This window comes from Pelodiscus sinensis, chromosome 5 (genome assembly GCF_052426305.1).
Source record: "Pelodiscus sinensis isolate ZL-2025 chromosome 5, ASM5242630v1, whole genome shotgun sequence".
Taxonomy (NCBI): domain Eukaryota; kingdom Metazoa; phylum Chordata; order Testudines; family Trionychidae; genus Pelodiscus; species Pelodiscus sinensis.
Window position 1 is genome coordinate 27,311,885 of NC_143056.1, and position 22,286 is coordinate 27,334,170.

The 22,286-nt window shown below is 42.7% G+C and overlaps 1 protein-coding gene across 3 annotated transcripts in view; it reads left to right on the forward strand.

Annotated features, from left to right (window-relative positions):
• The window catches only part of ATG2B (autophagy related 2B), a 95,090-nt gene that overhangs the window by 64,679 nt on the left and 8,125 nt on the right, over positions 1–22,286 (forward strand). For all 3 annotated transcript variants that reach the window (XM_006133706.5, XM_025189916.3, XM_025189917.3), the window contains exons 31-35: positions 7,125–7,351; positions 8,954–9,059; positions 10,908–11,102; positions 11,683–11,784; positions 13,420–13,498. In XM_006133706.5, coding sequence (XP_006133768.2) covers positions 7,125–7,351; positions 8,954–9,059; positions 10,908–11,102; positions 11,683–11,784; positions 13,420–13,498 — 709 coding nt within the window. The remainder of the gene's footprint in view (positions 1–7,124; positions 7,352–8,953; positions 9,060–10,907; positions 11,103–11,682; positions 11,785–13,419; positions 13,499–22,286) is intronic.

A 22,286-nucleotide genomic window follows, 5' to 3' on the forward strand; every position in this document is an offset into this window, starting at 1 on the left:
GATATTTTTATCCTTGTAAGCATTTATCTGGTATCCACTTTGCAGAAAATCCAAGCTTTAATTTAAAAATAGTGCCTTTTTCCATTGGTGTGATAGACATTATTACCAAACCTTGCACAAAAGTTTGTGTGTGTAAAATACATCATCAGCAAAAATATCAGTTTTTAATTCCCAATGTCCCATTCACCATCACACAAGAATATTTATGACACAGAGCATTTACACTTAAAAGTATAGCCTTCTCTTTCCTCATATTATCAGCATTAAACCATCACTGGTAGATTGTCTTAATCTAGACAGACCCAAATCAACTCTAGACTTCTGATAAGAGCCCCCCATTCACTTGACTAACCCTCAGAAGCCCTACCTCCAGCAGTACTAGCATAGCAGCAGCAGTTCTGCACTATGTTTTAACACTTATTTTTTCAGATTGGGTGAGGAGCCATATTTTTTCCTTTCAATTTCCAGTTTACTTTCTCTCACAGTTAGAAGATATTAGGTTCTCTCATTGGGGATGACTTTCAAGAGAGCACTTTCCTGAGTCTTGAGGCAATACAATCTTAGAATAATAGAAATGTAGAACCAGAAAGTATCTAAAGAAATTATATGGTCACCTCCCTTACCCACCCTCCATCTGCCATGCTGAGACAGGATTAAGTATATCTAGACCCTCCCTGGTTGGTCTTCTGTTGAATCTGTTTTTAAAACCCTTAAAGACCTGGATTCCACAACCTCCCTTGATAACCTGTTTATACCAAAACAAGAACAGTTATTGGGACTGTATTCCATATTCTTCATAGTATAGAAGCTAAGAGGATTCTGATCTGTTCTTCGAGAGAGAGATGTCCCTGTGGGTGCTCCACATTAGGTCAGTGCACCAATGCCGAGCTATCAATTGGAGATTTTAGAGAAGTGTCCCTGAGGCCACGCATGCGTGCATTTGCAGCTGTGCACGCCTGGGTCGCAGGCATCGCGCATGCGTGAGCTCCCCCCTTCCGCTCCGCCCTCCAGTTCCTTCTCTACTGTCTCCGGCTGGAGATGAAGATCAGCAGTGCTCCGTATCTCATTCACGTTTTTAGATACAAATCCCATTTTAGAACCAAGTTGTATTTTTCTCCCCATTTAATCAGTTGTTGGTAGTTTACTTTAGTTCAAAAAAAAAAAAAAAACTAGAATAAAATAGCTTTTCTCCCAGTTTATCCCTTTCCTGTTGTTATCCCCTTCCTGTAGTTGTTAAGCGCCATGCCTGGCTCACCGAGTTTTAAGGACTGCTCTACCTTGCAAAGATCTTAGCCCCGTCTCAGATGGACACGCACAATGCATCCGCTGCCTTGGAGAGGTGCCTGTTTCTCAAAAATGCCCGCATTGTGCAAAACTGAAAACACCAGAGACCTGCATCTCAAGTTAATTCTACTTGAAAAATCACCCAGATCTGCTTCAGACCTGAATCAACAACCCGAGGAGCAGAAACAAGGTGGAGACAAAAAGCCCACTAAAAAGCGAGCTTCATCCTTACTTCAGGAGACACAGGCACCAAAGAGTCACTTTCCTGCATGGCCGGTATCGAGAGTGGTAGCATCACCGTACCTAAGCACTTATGATGCTCTGGACATCTCCAGAGCTGCTAGCAAAGCAGGACACTCAGACCCCCACTCTGAGGCGTCAAGGTTTAAGTTGCCTGCCTCATCAGCTGCAACAACATCTGTCACAAATGGCCTTGCCAACGCAGCATGAGAATGCAGCGTCTGGCATATCACCCAATGCCTCAGCCACAGAGGAACCTAGCGTGTCTCTAGTCCACTCGGCACCGAGGCATAATCCAACGCCTAAATAGCACCAGTGCTTTCCTACTACAGCACCGTCAACGCCAGGTCAGCTCAGCTCAGCATATGCAACATAGAGACTTAGGCTGCATCTAAACTGCACCCCTCTGTCAGCAGAGGGGTGTAAATGAAGCACTTTGAAAGTGCAAATGAAGCGAGGATTTAAATATCCCACACTTCATTTGCATAATCACTTCATAGAGCTGTTTTGAACAAGTGCCATTTCGAAACTGAAACCGCAGTTTAGATGCGTTTTTTTCCGACAACAGGGCGCCTTTTCGAAAGATCCTCATTTTGAGGAGTACAGGATCTTTCAAAAAGGCACCTCCTTGTCAAAAAAAACCGTGTCTAAACTGCAGTTTCAGTTTTGAAATGGCGCTTGTTCGAAACAGCACCATGACGTGATTATGCAAATGAAGCACGGGATATTTAAATCCCTGCTTCATTTGCACTTTCGAAGTGCTTCATTTACATCCCTCTGCCGACAGAGGGGTGTAGTTTAGACATAGCCTTAGTCTCTTCCACGTTCAATTTACCATTTCTTGATCCGGATCGTTCTCCTGCTATGTTAACATCACAAATGACAGTATCTCAAGAAAGGTTTTCATCCAGATCCGAAGATGACCTTTTATGTGGGGTTTCTCCAGAAAACGCCCCCACACAGATCAGTCTATTTATGCTTCCAGGTCATGCTCTAATTATGGGAACATGCCTCCATAGTATGGCATTCCTTGGATACCTTCTCCTATGTCATACCTGCATTGGCAATAATTGAACAATTGGCAGTCTTGCCAAAAATGCCACCATGGCCGGAAACGACATCCAGTGCAATGTTTTTCTTCACCACACTCAGTTGTGGACGTATCGTTGGAGTCAAATGAACCCGCCTCAGCCGAGGAAGTTGCCGTGTCTCCATCTTCAACTACCTCAGACGATCTTGCACATTTCCAAGACCTTTTTAAACATGTGGCTGCTGAATTAAACCTGAATTAAATGACGTCCAGGAGGTCATTGAAAACCCACATGAGTTAATGGACATATTGCACTTAGTAACACCCTCTATAATAGCACTGCCATTTTAGCAATACTGGAACTTGCAAAGATGGCATGGCAAACCCCGGCATCAACCACTTCTACCTCTAAGAGAGCAGACAAGATGTACGACATTCTGCCAAAGAGCTCTGAGTTTCTTTTCACTCACCCAGTACCTAACTCTCTCATGGTGGAAGCTGCACAGCAGAAATCTAAGCAGCAGCAATTCCGGTCTACCCCATCAGAATGTGATAACGAGACTTGATTCATTCGGATGTAAAGTTTTAACGTCTTCCACTTTACAATTTTGTATTTCCAATTATGCTGCTTTATTATGTAAATATGACTACAGAAATTACACCAAACTCAATGACATTATTACGGACATTCCTGAGGAAAAAAGACAGTAGTTCAAAGCACTGATATCAGAGGTTCACATGGTTGCCAGAACAGCCTTACAGGCTGCATTAGATGTTGCTGATATGGCTGCACAATCTATAGCAACAGCAGTAGTCATGAGAAGAGCTTCATGTTTTTCTTTTCCTAGAGAAATCCAATCTACGGTGGAAGATCTTCCATTTGACAGCCAGAAGCTGTTTGCAGCCAATACCAATGAAATTCTTTATTCAATCAAGGATTCCAGAGCAATGCTTCTCTCTCTGGGGATCCACAACCTGGCACCTAGAAGGAGACAATCCAGATATCAGCCCTACCCTGGACCTCGATACCCTCTGTATACACAATATATAACAGACAAGACCAACATCAACAGCACAGAGGCAGAAACCAACGACGCTGCTCTCCCTCTACCAACTCGCAACCTCAGAGCAATCCAATAAGCAAATTTGAACAGCAGGTCGAGGGTCTTGAGAACCTCTTGTCTATTCCAATGCTACCATTGCAAGCTAAGCTTTTTCACTACTGGCTGCTACCATTCTTTAACAACTGGCAGCATATATATAACCTCTGACAGATGGGTCCTCCAGATAATTGAAAAAGGCTATCTTATTCTCTTCATGCCTCGACCCCTTTCAATACCCATCCCAGTCTCCCTTCAGGGACCACTCTCATGAGAATCTGCTTCAACAAGAGGCAGAACACCTTTTGCACATAGGGACTGGTTCAATCGCCCCTACACAGTTTCGGGGAAAGGTTTTTATTCGCATTACTTCCTGATGGAAAAACAGTCGGGAGGCTGGAGACCCATCTTAGACCTGCGAGCACTCAACAAATTCATTCAGAAACAGAATTTTAAGATGGTAATGCTTGCCACTATTATACCAGGTTTGGAACAGGATGATTGGTTCTCATCCCTCGACTTGCAAGAAGCATATTTTCGTATCTCCATCCATCCAGCTCATAGATGTTTTCTCAGATTTGTTGTAGGTTTACAACACTACCAATACAAAGTACTTCCCTTTGGTCTCTATGGCCCTGAGGGTCTTTTCCAAGGTTCTTTCGGTTGTTACAGCATACCTGAGGAAGCAAACAGTCATCATATTCCCTTACCTAGATGACTGCCTCCTCAAAGCACACTTACACGACGACTCCTGCTGCTCGCTATCAATCACAAGACACTAATTCCAACACCTCAGCCTGCAAATAAACAAATCCAAATCAACGCTCTCTCCCACACACAAGATCCAGTTTATAGGAGCATGCCTTGATTCAGCAAGGGCCATCACATCCCTTCTGATGGATTGTTTCCAAAAATTGGGGCCTTAGTAAACACCCTAAAACCCAGTCCTTTGAACAACAGCACACAAATGCCTTCATCTACTGGGACACATGGGAGTGTGCAATTTTGTTATCAGCATCACTCGCCTGCACATGAGATGTTTACAGGGATGGCTGGGACAGGTCTACAAGCCTAATATCCACCCACTGTACACATCCTTAGTTCTCCCAATACTGGTAAACAAAGCCCTGCAGTAGTGAACAAGTCCACACAACCTTTGTTCTGGAGTCCCCTTCCATCCATCAGAACTGCCCATCTCCATAACTACAGATGTGTCTCTTACAGGATGGGGGAGCTCACCTACGACATCTCATGGCCCAGGGTCTTTGGTCCAGCAGGGACAAGAACCTACACATAAACATGCTAGAACTCTGTGCAGTCAGAAATGCTGGTGTGAAATTCCTCCCATTCATCATCAACAATCATATCAAACTGTACATAGAGAATGTTGTGGCAACGTTTTACATAAACCATGAGGGAGGGGCCCGATCTCAAGCACTTTGCACAGAAGCCATTGTACTTTGGAACTTTATCTCAGCATAAACATTATTACGGTGCACCTTCCGGGCACCATGAACATGATGGCAGATGCACTCAGCAGAGCCTTTCCAACTGACCACAAGTGATAAATAAACCCACACATATTGTTACGCATTTTCCGACAATTGGGTCATACCACCATACATCCATTCTCCAAACAATTCAGCAAAAAATGTCACCTATTCTGCTCCAGGGCAGGCATCAGCAAAGGGTCCATGGGAAATGCCTCTCTCATCAGTTGGTCTTCACCCTCCTGTACGTGTTTTCCTGTTAAACAAGGTTGTCCACAAGGCCAGGGGAGTCAAAGCACTCTCTAATTCTCATAGCTTCATCATGGGCACGTCAACCATGGTTTCCTTTTCTAATGAGGATGTCCCATGTGCCACTGATCCACTTATCACACAGCCAGGATCTCCTTACCCCGGGATCTCTCACCACCCAACTGAACCTCAACTTGTTACACCTGAAGGCATAGCTCCTAGATGGTTCTCTGAGCTAGAATGGACTAGTTCACAACATGTGCAAACAGTCCTAACAGTAGGCGCAGTGCACCCATAAGACTTACCTTCAAAAATGGAAGAGATTTGCTGCATGGTGTGTACACCACCAGGTAGCACCCGCAACACCCTCCTTACCTGTCTTCCTACGTTATCTTCTGCACCTTAAACAAGCAGGTCTTGCAAGAAGTTCCATTAAAGTCCATCTCTCAGCTATTCCTACCTTCACCTTAAGATAGATGACTCGTTAATATTTGTACACTCACTCACTAAGAGGTTTATAAAGGGCCTTTGAGCACTTTATCCTGATATCACCTCCCTCCCCCAACACAACTGTGGGACCTCCTTCTCATACTGAATGCTTTAACTTGACCAACCTTTGAACCAGTGGCCACCACCTTTCTCTTGCATTTATCTCTGAAGACCATCTTTCTCGTAGCCATTACCTCAATGAGATGGGAGGGAGAGATCGCAGTCCTGATGGCAGATCCCCCATTCACCACCTTCTTTAAAGACAAGGTCACTCTACGTACCCACCCCAAATTCCTCTAAGGAACACTCATCCTTCCACCTCCAGACAATACACCTTCCTACCTTTTTCCCCAACCACTTGCCAACTCCTATGAGAGGACAGTGCACACCCTTGACCTACGCAGGTCTGTTTCTATCTGCAACGAACTAGACTTTTTCAAGTGTCTCTGAGACTATTCTTGTCACTAGCAAATCACAATAAAAGCCAAGCCCTCCTATCACAGAGACTCTCCCACTGGATTTTGGACTGTATTAAGCTCTGTTACTCCCAATCACCAGTGCTCCCTCCAGACAATATAAAGGCACACTCCACCAGAGCCATGTCTATCTCAATAGCGTTCCTCCGCAAAGTACCCATAGGAGACATTTGTTTAGCTGCTACTTGGTCCTCGGACCACATTTTTGCAAAGCACTCTCCAACGTGAAATTTGCTAAGGCTGTCCTTTCCACCTATTTTCTGCCAAATCCGAAGTCCCTACCTGCCTAATTCAGAATAGCTTTGTAGTCACCTAATGTGGATCACCCACAGGGACATTTCTCTCTCCCTCTTAGGGTAGGTTACTCACGTTGATAGTAACTGATGTTCTTCGAGATGACTGTCCCTGTGGGTGCTCCACAACCTTCCCTTTCCTCCCCTCTTCTTTGGAATTCTGGCCTTCTTACTGACATCGTTCCGGAGTAGAGAAGGAACTGAAGGTGTGGGGGCTCATGCATGCGCGATGCCTGCCATGTAGGAGTGTGCAGCTGCAGAGGCGTGCATGTGCAGCCCCAGGCTACTTCTCTAAAATCTCCTATTGATGGATCGGTGGTGGCGCACCGACCTAATGTGGAGCCCTCACTGGGACACTCATCTCGAAGAATGTCAGTTACTGTCGAGGTGAGTAACCTCTTTTCATCTTGATGAAATTAAACAACTGACTCAAGAAATGAAGATTTACATTCACTTTCATGTAACTTTTTTAGGAGAAAGAGGAAGAGCCAGTAGTGAAAATAATGGTGGATGATGCAATCCTGATAAAAGACAATCATTTCAGCCTGCCTGTAAAAAAGACAGATACAAGTAAAGCCCCCCTACATTTTCCTATCCCTTTGGTTCGCTATGTTGTGAAAGAAATCTCTCTTATTTGGCATCTTTATGGAGGAAAGGATTTTGGGACTGCATCTACTACTTCTCCAGCTAAAAGTTTTATGTAAGTTTTATGTAACTTATACATTTCTTTTTCAGATCCACACATTCTGCATTTGATTTCAAAACGAAGAATTAGATGAATGTAATATACTGTGCTTTTTGTAATGAATATCCTGTTCACTTTAATTCTGGGATATATTTCTCCCACCCCTGGATCTGAAAGAGTCCCGATTTGTTGACCTAGAGGATACATTGGAAGTCAAATCTTTCTACCAAGTAGGGATGTGAATGTTTAACTGGTTAACCAGTGGGGGCTGGAGCTGCTGCCTGCCTGCCTTCCTGCCACAGGGGTGCCCATCATGAACAGGGACTTCTCCAGCATTCTGGCCAGAGCAGCCTGTCTGCTGCAGACCCGGTTGCCCCAGAGGCAGGGGTGGCTTCAACCAGAATGCTGGAGCAGCCTCTACCTACAGGGAGCCTTGGCATGTCGCAGGCAGGATCTGCTCTAGTCTGGCCAGTGTAGCCCCTGCCTGCAGCGAGGAGGAGGCTGCTCCAGATCAGCCAAGCTGGAGTGACACCCCCCACATCCACCCTTCCCTTTTAATTAGTTAACTAGTGTGGCAGGGTCAGTCTCATTCCTGGGCCCCTACCTGTTTTCAGTCCACAAACTCAGTCTAAATACTGTGGCATGGATCCCGCTTGTCCTTGTTGGCGTATGGGCTTCTGTCCGTTGGCTGAAAGGGTGTTGGGGCTGAGGCTCCTGATCAGCCTGGGCTGGGTAACCAGTCCTCCTCAGCTTCTGGCTGGACTCCCAATCTACTGGGATAAGTGAGTCCAAACACTCTCCATCAGAGCTCCTCACCTTCCCTGTTGGTTCTGGCAACGCTGCTGTTCTCTGTAGCAGCTTCTCGGATTCTTCCCTCGTCCATTATAGCTCCTCTCCACCAAACTCCTCTTCCACTCTCTCTCTCTCCTGGCCCCCAGCAGGGAGTGCCTTTTAAAAGCCTGGTGGCTGCCTGAGGTCAGATCAGCTGGCCCTTAATGATTTATAGTAGCCTTGTTCCCATCTGCTTCCATTCTGCCATGATAGCCCAGGTCAGCTGTTTCTCCCTGCCCTGAAGTAACTCTCTCCACATTAACCAGGGTCATTTCTGCTTTTTAAAGCTGCCTCTCTCTTTCTAATCTAGCCCTCTAACTTGTCACACTACTTAAAAGTATGTTTAACTGGTTAACCAATTAAAAGGTATTTTACAGCTGTACTCCCAAACTTTCCCTGCAGGGACTGGATTTAGTTGGAGATGAGTATGTTGAAGGTGGTTGTGGAGAATGGAGTTTGTTTTGAGGATATTAGGCAGGAGGGAGGAGAATGAACATTATGTTGGGTAACTATAGGAGTTATTTTATTAATTTTAATTCATAGAAAGATTGTATATGTATTATAATATTTTCCAGGGTCTAAAGCTCTGCATGACTATTATAGCAAAAAAGAGAAATATTTTTAATTTATATCCATATATCAGATTTTCATTGTTCATTTTCTTTTTTTTTAATCATAAAAATATTTAGAGAAACCCAGTAAAATATGCATGCTTATATGGTTAGAGATGGCATGGGCTGACTTTCAGTTTAAACTCAGAAAAAATACTCCTTTCCTCCCTTCTAGTAGTCCTCATAGTTCGCCTTCTCACACACCAACAAGACATGAACGTAGCACGTGTGGGGGAAGAGGAAGGAACCCAGACTTCTTAATGGAAATACAATTAAGCAAGGTGAGATGGTAACAGAAAATTCTGTTGACCCAAGTGCATATATAATATATATTTTAAAGACTTTGTAAACCCTAATGATGCACTCTTCATTCCTTTAATCTATAGGACTTACCATTAAAAATGAGCATTAATCTTATTAGATGCAGAAGCTTGTTAACACAGTTATGCTGAGTGGTAGACTTACAATATCTTTAGAAATGAGTTTGCCGTGCTGCATATTGGTATAATATGCAACGTTGTCTTTTAGCAGCCATATTTGAAACAAGGGAAGCTGAACAGTTATTAAAATATTTGCTTTTAGTCCTTTAAGTATTTTGAGATTATTCCTTTTTCGCCACTTTTGCTATTCTTATAATGGTATAACTTTCCTTTCCTTTTAGTCCAATTTGAAATTGCTATTATGAAGCAGTTGTTGTTTCCCTCAGAACTAGTTCTAAGATGTCTGGGATTACTCTGTTACTTGATATTCAGTAACATTTGATCACCTCACTGCATCGTTAACAGCATTTGCCAAAACAGTCAATTACTGCTATAACCAAATTATGCTAATTAACACTTAATTTAGTTATTTTTAAACTATATACTCACCTTTAGTATGGAACATAGGTGAACATGGCTCTATTAAAATATTAAGAAAATGCTATTGGTTAAGTAATTTTAAAGTAAATGGATGATTTTTTTGAACATAGTAGGAATCTATTTTTAATTTTTTTCATTCTTACAATGTTTTAGATTAGCCTCTCAGGCATGAAAACTCTTATGTAAGATCAAATTATTTCTATCCTTTAAATCCCTTATACATTTTGTATCTCTAAGTAATTCTACCCATTAACTATTAATTTGCAGCAAAATGTGTGAGGATTTTTTATTTTACCTTTTTCTGGGGACCTATTGTTATAAAAGGAGGGGAAAAGAAAAGTTAAAGATTCCACATGAGTATTTTAGTGATTCTGTCAAAGTATAATGGCTCCTCCTATATTGTTGCATATGTTTTTATTATTTAATATCCGCACTTATATTATTATGAATGTCATGGATTGGAGCTGCTTTCAAATATTCTCATCACGCTCAAATATGCAGGCAACTTCAGTAATTTGGGCTCAGCTGACTGCTTTTTCCTTGGTGGCCACCAGAGGTCACTGTTCTATTTGCTGTACTTGCAGTCCTACTCTATACAATACAGTAGAGTGGGAAGATTGCACAAGTGTGCAAGGGGGAAAGGAGGATGATTTGAGGATTAATGGCACAAAGGAGTGGAGAAGAGAAATAAGTGGGAGTGTCTGGAGAGGACTGTATGGAGGGGAGGCTGCCAGTAGGCAAGGGGTAAACAGGAATTTTTGGAAGAGCAGGGGGGTGATAATGCCTGGAGTTTGCCAAGAGATTAGGTGTATGAAGAAACAAGGAAGTAAGAGAGGAGAACGTTGCTGGATGAGTTAATGGGATCAAGAGTATGAGTTTCCTGTGATGGAGCAGAAACAGCATCACTGGAGAGACCTCCTGGGAAACAGGCTATCAGTGAGTGAAATGTCACCACAGAGCTGAGAGGAAAATAATAGTCCTGTGACAGGATGAAACAACTTCTCTCTCTCCCCCTCCTTTTTTGTTTGCATTTTCCATTTGTTTCAGTCTGATTCTTCATCCTAAAACATGTATGTGCAAACAAAGGAGAGTCAAGAGGCTTTTCTCTTCAGAGTGCAGAAACCCAACCATTTATTTACAGTATTTTGAAATCTCATCATTTTAAAGCCTGACCCATGATTTTTAAAGTTCTAGCTTTATCTGTATTGTTTTATTATACAGCTTGTATCCACTGAACCTTAATATCTCCTTTTGCCTTTTTGTTCCAAGGTGAAATTCCAGCATGAGGTATATCCTCCAGGAGGTCCAGAATGTGAATCTAGTCTGTTGGAGCAGCCAGTGTCCCGGCAGGTTTTTGTTGTTCAAGACCTTGAGATCAGAGATCGCTTGGCTACATCACAGATGAATAAATTTCTCTATCTGTACTGTAGTAAGGAGATGCCCAGAAAAGCACATTCTAATATGGTAAGATTATGAAACCTATTCATAGGATATTCTAGTAACCAAACTTTTTAATTGTGAGAATGGCATGAGTTCCTTGATATTGCAGAAGAATGAGTATGAGATCATGGAACGTTGTAATAGCATAAGCTTTATATCAATGTAGGCTATTTTCTTAATTTCTTGTGAGTGGAGTTTGCTGTAAAAAATCATCTGAAATAATTATCTGTTCTATTTTGCAAGGTTATAGCAATTTTAAAATAAATCTAGCACACAAACTTACTCAGATTGCATTACATCTTCACTTCTGAATATGCATCATCTTGTGTGTGTATGCTGAATTTCGGGTGCATAGGAAGGCATTTACACGTCATACATTCATCTCGTAAGCTTGGAAGATCTATTTCATTTGTAGCTTTTCTTTTCCAGTGAACTTTCAGACTTGCATCAGTCCATGGTAGGTTGTTCTTCCCATGTTAACTATATCATTGACAAATTGAGATTTGATACAAGGACAGAAGTTTTAATCATTTCACCATATGAATGAAAGTAGAACACTTTTTAACACACTGAGTTTCTCTCTGTCTCATTTTTCGTCCTGCAGCTAACAGTTAAAGTGTTACATGTTCGTCCAGAGTCTGGCAGATCACCACAGGAATGCTGTTTACGTGTGTCACTAATGCCACTTCGCCTCAATATTGATCAGGTTAGTGATGCTAGAGACAGTGTCCATTAGATGAAGCATCATTGTGCCCTTTGATTGTGCCAGTGTACTATTTCTAAATATTTGTGTGGATTTAACATGATTACTGTTATAACCTTACACTCATAACATCCAAAACAGATTTTATGGATTTTTTTTGTGGTTTTGATTGTTTTCTGTTATGCAACTTTGGATTCCCTGCAGCTATATGTATCAGCTTATATATTTGCCTATGTCTGTTTTTATATGAAAAAAATCTTTTAACAATTGAGTTTGTGTAGTGTTTCAGCCAACATAGTAACTAGACCTTTTAATTTAAAGATCAGTAATATCTGCAGAAACAGCTATTTTCTCAAATATTATACTTCAATTAGTAAGTCTTCTGAAAAGTTCAGTGATTTGGAAATTTTTAAAGACGGGAGTACATTTATGCTTTAGCAACACTTGTATAGTTTTGTCATTCCAGTAAATTATTATTGACTTGAAAGTAAGTCCAATAATGTTAAATTCTTATGTAATAGAGAGAAGTCATTAATATTCTAATTAAAAGCATATACTTGATGTGATTGCTGTATCATAAACTATTTGCTATTAGTTGCCCTATTTGAAGCATTAATGGCAGAGAGCACTGAAAAAAAGATAGTAGAAATTAGTTCTAGAAGGATGTTTTTGTACTTGATTAGCCTCCTAAACCCAGAAAAGTTTAAAATGACTTGGTTTTGATAGAAATGTGCAATATGGCTTGGAATTCTCTCCTTGACTGACTTCTGCAAGTCAAGAAGGGGGAGATTTTCAGAAGTAAAAATGACATTTAGGTGTCTAACTTCTATAAAACATCCATTGAAAGCTAACATGTAACTTACTGGCATTTGTGCCCTGCCATAGTTTATAATAGTTTCATACTATATCCACCAAGAACAGAAATATAGCATGGAATAGCTGTTATCGAGTAGCCAAGAAAATTCCCCGTCTGAAACCTTCTTATAGCCATGTTTTTACCTGTGCCCACTACAGGATGTCCAGTTATGTGGCCCCTGGAGAATGAACCACTATCTGTTGTGTGTTCTCTGAAGGCATTATTGGGGTACTCAATAATGAACCTCCTCAGCTCTTTAGTAGTTTAATTCCAGTGGATCCCTGTGAATAGGTTCCCTGCTAGCTACATATGAGAGGCCAACCTATTCATAGGGTATTCTGGTACCCAAACATTTTAATTGTGAGAATGGCATGGGTTCTTTGATATTATGGAAGAGCGAGTTTGAGGTAATATAGTTCTATTATGTGGGGGTTAATGCCGGGACTATGTATGTCGCCCATCCTCTGAACGGTCCAAGAAAGGGATTGGGAGAGTACTGCAAATGCAGCTGCCCCACATGCTGAACATGCAAGGCAGATTCTCTCATTTCTGCTCATGGCTCTCCATTGTACATTACGGGCCAATGTATTTTTTGTTTAGATTGCAACTGAAAAAAGGACTTAAGCTCTCGATTCTAAAGTATCCTCTTGTTCCTTTGATTCATGTGCAAGTCCCCACAGAAACATAATATCCTGGATTGCAGACAATTTTTTTTAGGGTACTCTAAATGAGGTGATTTGTTTCCTTTCCTTTACCGTGATTGCGTTATTTCTTTACTTTAGGATGCCTTGTTTTTCCTGAAGGATTTTTTCACTAGTTTGTCTTCAGAGGTGGAACTCTTAATGACTCCAGATCCAGAAGGTACTATCATTGATCTAGGAAACTGGAAACACACATTCTACCTTTTTTTCTTATTTCTCTCCATATGTGTGTGTGCCTATATATATGCATATGTGTGTGTGCATGCATGTACACTGATGCATGAAATTTGTTCTGTATTACTAAAGACCTATATAAGACATTAATTTAAGCCCAAAATTTTCAGAAGAGTTCTCTGATTTTATATTCTTCTTTGAATACATGTAGACAAGTATTCCGCTTAGGTTTACGCACACCCAGCATGCCAGAGTTAGAGACTTTTGCCCACTAGTACTTGGGCCCCTTCCTGGCTATGTGAAGCAGTGCTGCCCTGACCCTCCTCAGTTCCTTCTCACCATAGCTGGCTAGAGTTGGAGCTCTGTGTGATTGTAATCTTAAAACCTTGCATTTAGCCTTACCCTCATATATTGTATATAGTTAGCTAGTATTAGTTAGTAGTCATAAGTAGTGTTACTTGCTAGATGGTGTTCCCTGTAATGCCTCCACCGGGATTAAAACGTTGCTCCAAAGTGTTCCCCAACAGTGACCCCTCCCCCATACTTGATGCTTGCTTTCTTCTCATGAGGCCTAACTTATGAGCATTTGATCTGTAGATCATTCAAGAAGCAGACTCAATGGAGTTGTTGTTTCAAGCAGCACCTGCTTGAATATGCAATGTTGCCTGGTCCAGTATTAAGGCCGCCTTCTGGCCAAAGATTGCTCTTTGGATTGCAAAGTGATGCTTCCTCTTTTTCTGGAATGAAAGAGGTGGAAGAGCCATTCTTCATTGGTGGCGAGGAAGAGGTTTTTTAAGAATAGTTGAGACTGCTCCAGGTTATCATACAATACCTCTGCCTACCCTAGAAAAGTGCAAACTGGACTGGGGCTGAATCTGGCATACAAGATGTTACGGGTAGCTCTTGATCCTTCTCTCTGAGTGGAAAAGAGCAAATACTCTGGCTCTAGCCTCCATTGAGTCTAGTACTGATGCTAGAAATGCTGGTCCTAATTGTGTCCATGCCATCAGCATGGAGAAGAAGCCAGTAGTACAACTGGTACAGGGGACCTCAACTCCAGGATTCTCTTTGACTCCCCTGCCTTCAACACCACAAAGTGGTGGCTCCCAAAGTGGGTTTCACCACCTTCTGTGTCAATGCATGTGGGTGCTCTACTACCACCATTTGCTCCAAGACTGATGCTGTACTAATAGTACTGCCTTCACTGGGGACACTGATTTCTGTCAGTGGATGAATTAGGCTACCTATTGACACCTTCGGGCATCGCTCCTTCCATGTTAACAAGAATGCAGGGCCCATCTGATTCCAAGTTGGGATTGTCATCTCCCCGTTCCACATCACCCCCAAGCGCCGAGGACTGCCATTGGACCAATATAGCTCTCAGGGTTGGCATGTGTCCTGAGGCCAGTAAGTAGGGCCCAGGCTCATAGACTAATAGGAATCATAGAATAATAGGACTGGAAGGGACCTCGAGAGGTCATCGAGCTCAGTTCTTATTGGTCACCAGTACACTCCTTGGTTGTAATGGCTGGAAATGACAGAGCCCATCAGGGTAGATATGAGCACTGGCTTCCTCTAGGCCTTGGGAGTGCTCTACCCCAGGCCCTGTCTCCACCCTACCCCTTTCCCCAGACCCCCACCCTTCCTCTTCCCACTCTCTGCTCCACCCCTTTCCCACCAATTTCTGCCCAATCCCCACTTCTCCCCCCAGCAGCTCCTGCACACCATGAAACAGCTGTTTGCAGTGGGCAGTAGGCGCTGAAAGGGAGGAGGGGTTGATCAGCGGAGCCACCAGCAGATGGAAGGCTCTGTGGATGAGAAGTGGGAAGCTGGCTTCTGGTGTGTGCTAAGCACCCAGTTATTTTTTTCCCATGTATTTTTTTCCCAGGGCTGATGTTTGCTTTTTTTTGGTGAGGAGTCCACTGCCTGTGAGGGTAGGTTCAAACCTATGCCCAAGGAAAACCACTTGAAATGGTTGAATATTCTGGGCAGAAAGATCTGACTGGGAATCAACAAGCTTTGCTCTCCAATATGATTTCCTCAGTTGGTCAGCCATGTCTAAATTGTCCATGACTTTGAGTGAGGAGTTTTGAGCATACATTGCAGAAAGCTGCTAGGTGGCCAAAATGTCCCTTCAGTTTGCTCTTGAAAATATGGATATCTTAGTGGGGTAATGGCCTTGGTGGTAACAATGAAGAGGGCTTCTTAGTTGCAAACTTCTGTGATCACTCTGGAGATCCAGCAAGCCAGTGAGGACTTTCCCTTTGGTGGCTGAGTCTTGTTCTCAGACAAACGTGACAGTCTTCTGCACTCCTTTCAGGATTCTAGAGGGCTCCCTTGAGGTCCTTGGGAATGTATATACCGGCCACACAAAGACGGCACTATGAGATGGGGCAGCACCAACAATATCTCTCATAGCAGTCTTTTGCACAACCATTCCCCCTGAAACAGCAAGACTACTCTAGGAAGAGTGATCTATACCCCAGGAGGAAGCAGTTGGGCTCAACTCGCTCAGGCATCTCATAGAATCATAGAATCATAGAATAATAGGACTGGAAGGGACCTCAAGAGGTCATCGAGTCCAGCCCCCCGCCCTCAAGGCAGGACCAAGCTCCGTCTACACCATCCCTGACAGATGTCTATCTAACCCGTTCTTAAATATCTCCAGAGAGGGAGATTCCACCACCTCCCTTGGCAATTTATTCCAATATTTGACCACCCTGACAGTTAGGAATTTTTTCCTAATGTCCAATCTAAACCTCCCCTGCTGCACTTTAAGCCCATTACTCCTTGTCCTGTCCTCAGAATCCAAGAGGAACAAATTTTCTCCTTCCTCCTTGTGACACCCTTTTAGATATTTGAAAACCGCTATCATGTCCCCCCTTAATCTTCTTTTTTCCAAACTAAACAAGCCCAGTTCATGAAGCCTGGCTTCATAGGTCATGTTCTCTAAACCTTTAATCATTCTTGCCGCTCTTCTCTGTACCCTTTCCAATTTCTCCACATCTTTCTTGAAATGTGGCGCCCAGAACTGGACACAGTACTCCAGCTGAGGCCTAACTAGTGCAGAGTAGAGCGGCAGAATGACTTCACGAGTTTTCCTTACAACACATCTGTTGATACAACCTAGAATCATATTTGCTTTTTTTGCAACAGCATCACACTGTTGACTCATATTCAACTTGTGGTCCACTATGACCCCTAGATCCCTTTCCACCATGCTCCTTCCTAGACAGTCGCTTCCCATCTTGTATGTATGGAACTGATTGTTCCTTCCTAAGTGGAGCACTTTGCATTTCTCTTTCTTAAACCTCATCCTATTTACCTCTGACCATTTCTCTAACTTGCTAAGGTCATTTTGAATTATGTCCCTATCCTCCAAAGAAGTTGCAACCCCACCCAGTTTGGTATCATCTGCAAACTTAATAAGCGTACTCTCTATCCCAATATCTACGTCATTGATGAAGATATTGAACAGTACGGGTCCCAGAACAGACCCTTGAGGAACTCCACTTGTTATCCCTTTCCAGCAGGATTTAGAACCGTTAACAACAACTCTCTGACTACGGTTATCCAGCCAATTATGCACCCACCTTATCGTGGCCCTATCTAAGTTATATTTGCCTAGTTTATCAATAAGAATATCATGCGAGACCGTATCAAATGCCTTACTAAAGTCTAGGTATATGACATCCACCTCTTCGCCCTTATCCACAAGGCTCGTTATCTTATCAAAGAAAGCTATCAGATTAGTTTGGCATGACTTGTTCTTCACAAACCCATGCTGGCTATTCCCTATCACTTTATTACCTTCCAAGTGTTTGCATGTGATTTCCTTAATTACCTGCTCCATTATCTTCCCTGGGACAGACGTTAAACTGACTGGTCTGTAGTTTCCTGGGTTGTTCTTATTCCCCTTTTTATAGATGGGCACAATATTTGTCCTTTTCCAGTCTTCTGGAATCTCCCCTGTCTGCCATGATTTTTCAAAGATCATAGCTAAAGGCTCAGATACCTCCTCTATCAGCTCCTTGAGTATCCTGGGATGCATTTCATCAGGACCTGGTGACTTGCTGACATCTAACTTTCCTAAGTGATTTTGAACTTGTTCTTTGTGTATCCTATCTTCTAAACTTACCCTCTCTCTGCTTGTATTCACTACGTTAGGCACACCTCCAGACTTCTCGGTGAAGACCGAAACAAAGAAGTCATTGAGCATCTCCGCCATTTCCAAGTTCCCTGTTACTGCTTCTCCCTCCTCACTAAGCAGTGGGCCTACCCTGTCCTTGGTCTTCCTCTTCCTTTTAATGTATTTATAAAAGGTCTTCTTGTTTCCCTTTATGCCTGTAGCTAGTTTGATCTCATTTTGTGCCTTTGCCTTTCTAATCTTGCCCCTGCATTCCCGTGTTGCTTGCCTATATTCATCCTTTGTTAGTTGTCCTAGTTTCCATTTTTTATAGGACTCCTTTTTTATTTTGAGATCGTGCAAGATCTCCTTGTTAAGCCAAGCTGGTCTTTTGCCATATTTTCTATCTTTCCTACACAGCGGAATTGTTTGCTTTTGGGCCCTTAACAACGTCCCTTTGAAATACTTCCAACTCTCCTCAGTTGTTTTTCCCTTCAGTCTTGCTTCCCATGGGACCTTACCTACAAGTTCTCTGAGCTTATCAAAATCTGCCTTCCTGAAATCCATTACCTCAAATGTGCTGGTCTCCCTTCTACCTTTCCTTAAGATCATGAACTCTATTATATCGTGATCACTGTCCCCTATACTGTCTTCCACTTTCAAGTTCTCAACTAGTTCCTCCCTATTTGTTAAAACCAAATCCAGAACAGCTTCTCCTCTGGTAGCTTTTTCAACCTTCTGAAACAGAAAGTTGTCTCCAATGCAGTCCAGAAACTTATTGGATAGCCTGTGCCTCGCTGTGTTAGTTTCCCAACATATGTCTGGATAGTTGAAGTCCCCCATCACCACCAAATCTTGGGCTTTGGATAGTTTTGTTAATTGTTTAAAAAAGGCCTCATCCACCTCTTCCTCCTGGCTAGGTGGCCTGTAGTAGACTCCTAGCATGACATCACCCTCGTTTTTATCTGACAGTTTGCATGCCCACCCTCAGCACTTACCAAGAACCCATCTTGACATCTTAGTCCAGAAGATTGGTGCAGTTACTATTCTGCCCTCTTCATCTCTTCTTCTCTCCTTCCTTCTCCTCACATTCCTATGGGGATAGGCTGGCCTGTTTTTACAGTGCTTGAGACCCTCCAACAACTGGGTCTTTGAAAATGTCTGATTGGGCTGTGAAATCCAGTTCTTCTCCACACCCTGTTCTCACCTGCCTCCCCATCCCTCTTTAGGGACCTCTGTGAGACACTGCTCATTGAGCAGGTCAGCTCTGCTAAAGTTGGAAGTGGTGGAGGAGGTTCCACTGGGACCAAGGCATCTACTTCAGGTGCTTCCTGATACCAAAATCCAAGGATGGGATGAGACCCATTCTCTACCTTCGTGGCCTCAATGAATTTCTTCAAGTACACAAGATTCCACATGGTCACTGTCGGCTGTCTTCCCCACAGTATCTCAGAACTGCTGGTTTGCTGCTTTTGATCTTGCTTTCCTGTGGTGATTCTACTGAGCAAACAAAAGAAAGTTTGTTCATTTTATGGTAGGAGAACGCCACTTTCAGTCTATAGTTCTCCTGTTTGGCCTCACTTCTGTCCCCCAATCTTCACCAGATTCATGGCAGTGATCATGGCATATCTCTAGAGGAAAGGAATACATATCATTCCTTATCTTGATGATTGGTTACTGAAGGATAGCTCCAAAGAAGAGGCTCTTACCCATTTTGAGAGCACACTGTGCTTGCTTGATCTTGGTGGTGTTTAAAGTTAGCCTTAGAAGTCAACCTTTCCCCCACTTAAAAAAAATGAGTTCACTGGGGCCCTGTTAGATTCCACAAGGTTGAGGGCATTCCTGCTAACCCACTGCTTCCATGCAATATTGCAATTCAACAGCTTTGACTCTTTTTGCAATTTCAGCCCTCCATGACAATCTCTGTGTTTTGGAGCCTCTCAAGTCACATGTCTGCTTGCATGCAAGTGCTATAGTTCCCCAGGATGCACCTTTTCCCTCTTTAAATATGGCTCATGATGGTCAACCACTACCCTGCCCTGTATTCTATAGACAGGTTGGCTTGCCTTCCTTCTCCAGTCCTATATTCCTTATGATGGTGGGAGACCTCAAGCAATGTGTGCCAAGAAGTCCCCTTTGCTTCCCCATCCTTGCACTAGTGGTTCACATATTGACCAACAATATCATTGTGATGTACTATGTGAATAAATAAGAGAGTGCACAATCCAGGTTACTCTGCCTTGAGATGATCATCCTGTGGTAATTCTGCACCAAAGAAGACAATAGCAGGCCACTTTCAAGTACAGTAATGCAAAATTGTCTTATGGACCATTTCAGTAGGACATAGTCCCTAAGACATGAGTGGTCCCTGATGTGAGTGTCCTCCATGTTATCTTTGCAGTGTGGGGCAATCGACCTATTTTATGATGAAGGAAAAGAGGAAGGGATCTGTTCTGCTCCCAGGATGGGCTCAGTCTGAGCTCCCTCTCCATTTTCTTCCTCTACAGCTGGCAGTCAACTCTTCTGTGTGCCTTTCCTCCTCTTCTGATTATTCCTCAGGTCTTCTTCAAGCTCAAGGTGAATCAGATCAAGCTTGTTCTCATTGCTTCTGAGTCACTGAGGTAGTGCTGGTTCTCAGACCACTTTGCTCTGACCTCAGTCTTCCATACCACTTCCTCTCGATCCCAACCTACTTGCTCAGGACTATGGTCACTCTCTCCATCCTGCAAATCATCTCCTTGCACTTTAAGGCATGACTGTTACATGGCTGAAAGAAGAAGAGCAGAGTTTAGTAGCTGTCCAACAAATCCTACTCAACAATAGGAAGTCCTCCATTTGGATGGCCTACTGTGCAGTGTGGAAGAGATTCTCACAGTGGTCCTTGGCCCAAAGGACTCAAGCAATAGTGGCTTCCATCCAGGACATCTTTGTGCTGAGAGTGTGTTTTGCAACTGTATCTGCGTTTCATCCTCCTATTCAGTGGAAGTCAGTTTTTTCAAATGCCACTGTGAAGAGATTTCTGACGGGACGGTGAAGGGATCTGAGAGTGGGTTCTCTTGTAGAACTTATACACAGTTCTGTCAGCTCTGATGGACCCTCAGTTTGAGCCTCTTGTGTCCTGTGTGCTGCCCCTTCTATCTTAGATGACTATGTTCCTGAAGCTATCACTTTGGCAAGGAAGGTGTGAGAGTTGTAGGCCTAATGGCTGAACTATCTTACACTCCATTCTCTCAGGACAAGTTAAGATTGTGACCACACCCAAAGTTTTTATTGAAGTTTCTTCTGAATCAGGCAGTGTATTTATTTACCTGTGTTTTTTCCTAAAATGTTTTATTCCCCAAAACGGCACCTCCATATTCTTGATGTCAGGTGATGTTTAGCCTTTTATCTAAACCATGTTGTGTTTCACCTGACCTGTCCATGTCATATGCAGACTGCATGAAGGGGCTAGTGGCCTGTGCACAACCATCTCTAGATTGATAACATCCTGTATCAAGATTGAGGATGAGTTTAGCTCCAGCTACATCTTGTCTACAGATATGGGCTTATTCCATGAGAACACAAGTGACAGCAGTAGTGTCCCTCACTGACATTCCATACCGGACATTTGCATGGTAGCCACGGTGTCATCCACATGTATAGTTAAGAATCATTATGCTATTACTGCATCTTCTAGAGTGGATGCATACCTCAGAAGGGTGGTCCTACAGTCCCTATTTCTTAGACCCACAGCTCCAAATTGGGGTACTGCTTGTGAGTCACCTAAGTGGAATACATTTCTGCACCTTCTCGAGGAAGAAACGGTTATTTACTGTAATTGTAACTGTTTCCTTGAGATGAAATGCAGGCATGTAGTCCATGACCCACCTTTTGTCCCCTTAGCATCAGTCTCTCCTTCTGTGGGCTTTTGGTGCAAAGGAACTGAGGGGGGTGGCCTTATGGACATTGCTAGGCAAGTCTTCCTCCGGAGTGCTGGGTGTGCGCGTACACACTCACGCACGTACGTACGTAAGTGGAATACACATCTGCATCACATTTCAATAGGGATGTTAAAAAACATTTATTTTTGTAAACGTGTCACCTCAGGGTGTAGGTGGTTCTGTGGAAGCTGGTATGTGCAGGAAACCAACTTGAAAAGCTGGCTTCTCATGTATCAGTTTCCACCTGCCCCGTCCTTGTTCTTTGTGCTGCTGCCTCTGTCACAAGATGTCTCTTGAGTTGGGCACCCAAAAATTGAAGCAGTATTTTAAAAATTTGTGAGCATAGTGTTGGAGCTATGGATAAACAAAATAAATTGTTTTTTCTTCCTCTCTCTTAAAGCGTTTGTTTTAATTACAAATTTAAAGTTAAACAACACTGTTTCAGAAAGACTCCTGTCCTAAATGTCCATGAAAGAAGTAAAATAATAATATTAAGTTAAAGTAGTATTTCCATGTAACTGTCTCTATAAATTTGGGCAAAAATGAGAGAATAAGATTTTTTAAAAATAAGTAATATTCTCCTTTTGACCATATTGTATTTGTTTCTTTCTATGTAAACAATCTTAGATCATCACTTTCCTTGGTACTGCTTGCAGGAATGCACAGATTGTGTAATTCTCTGTAGGGTTTCTGTTAAAATTCTTTAAAATAGATTTTTCAAGCCTATG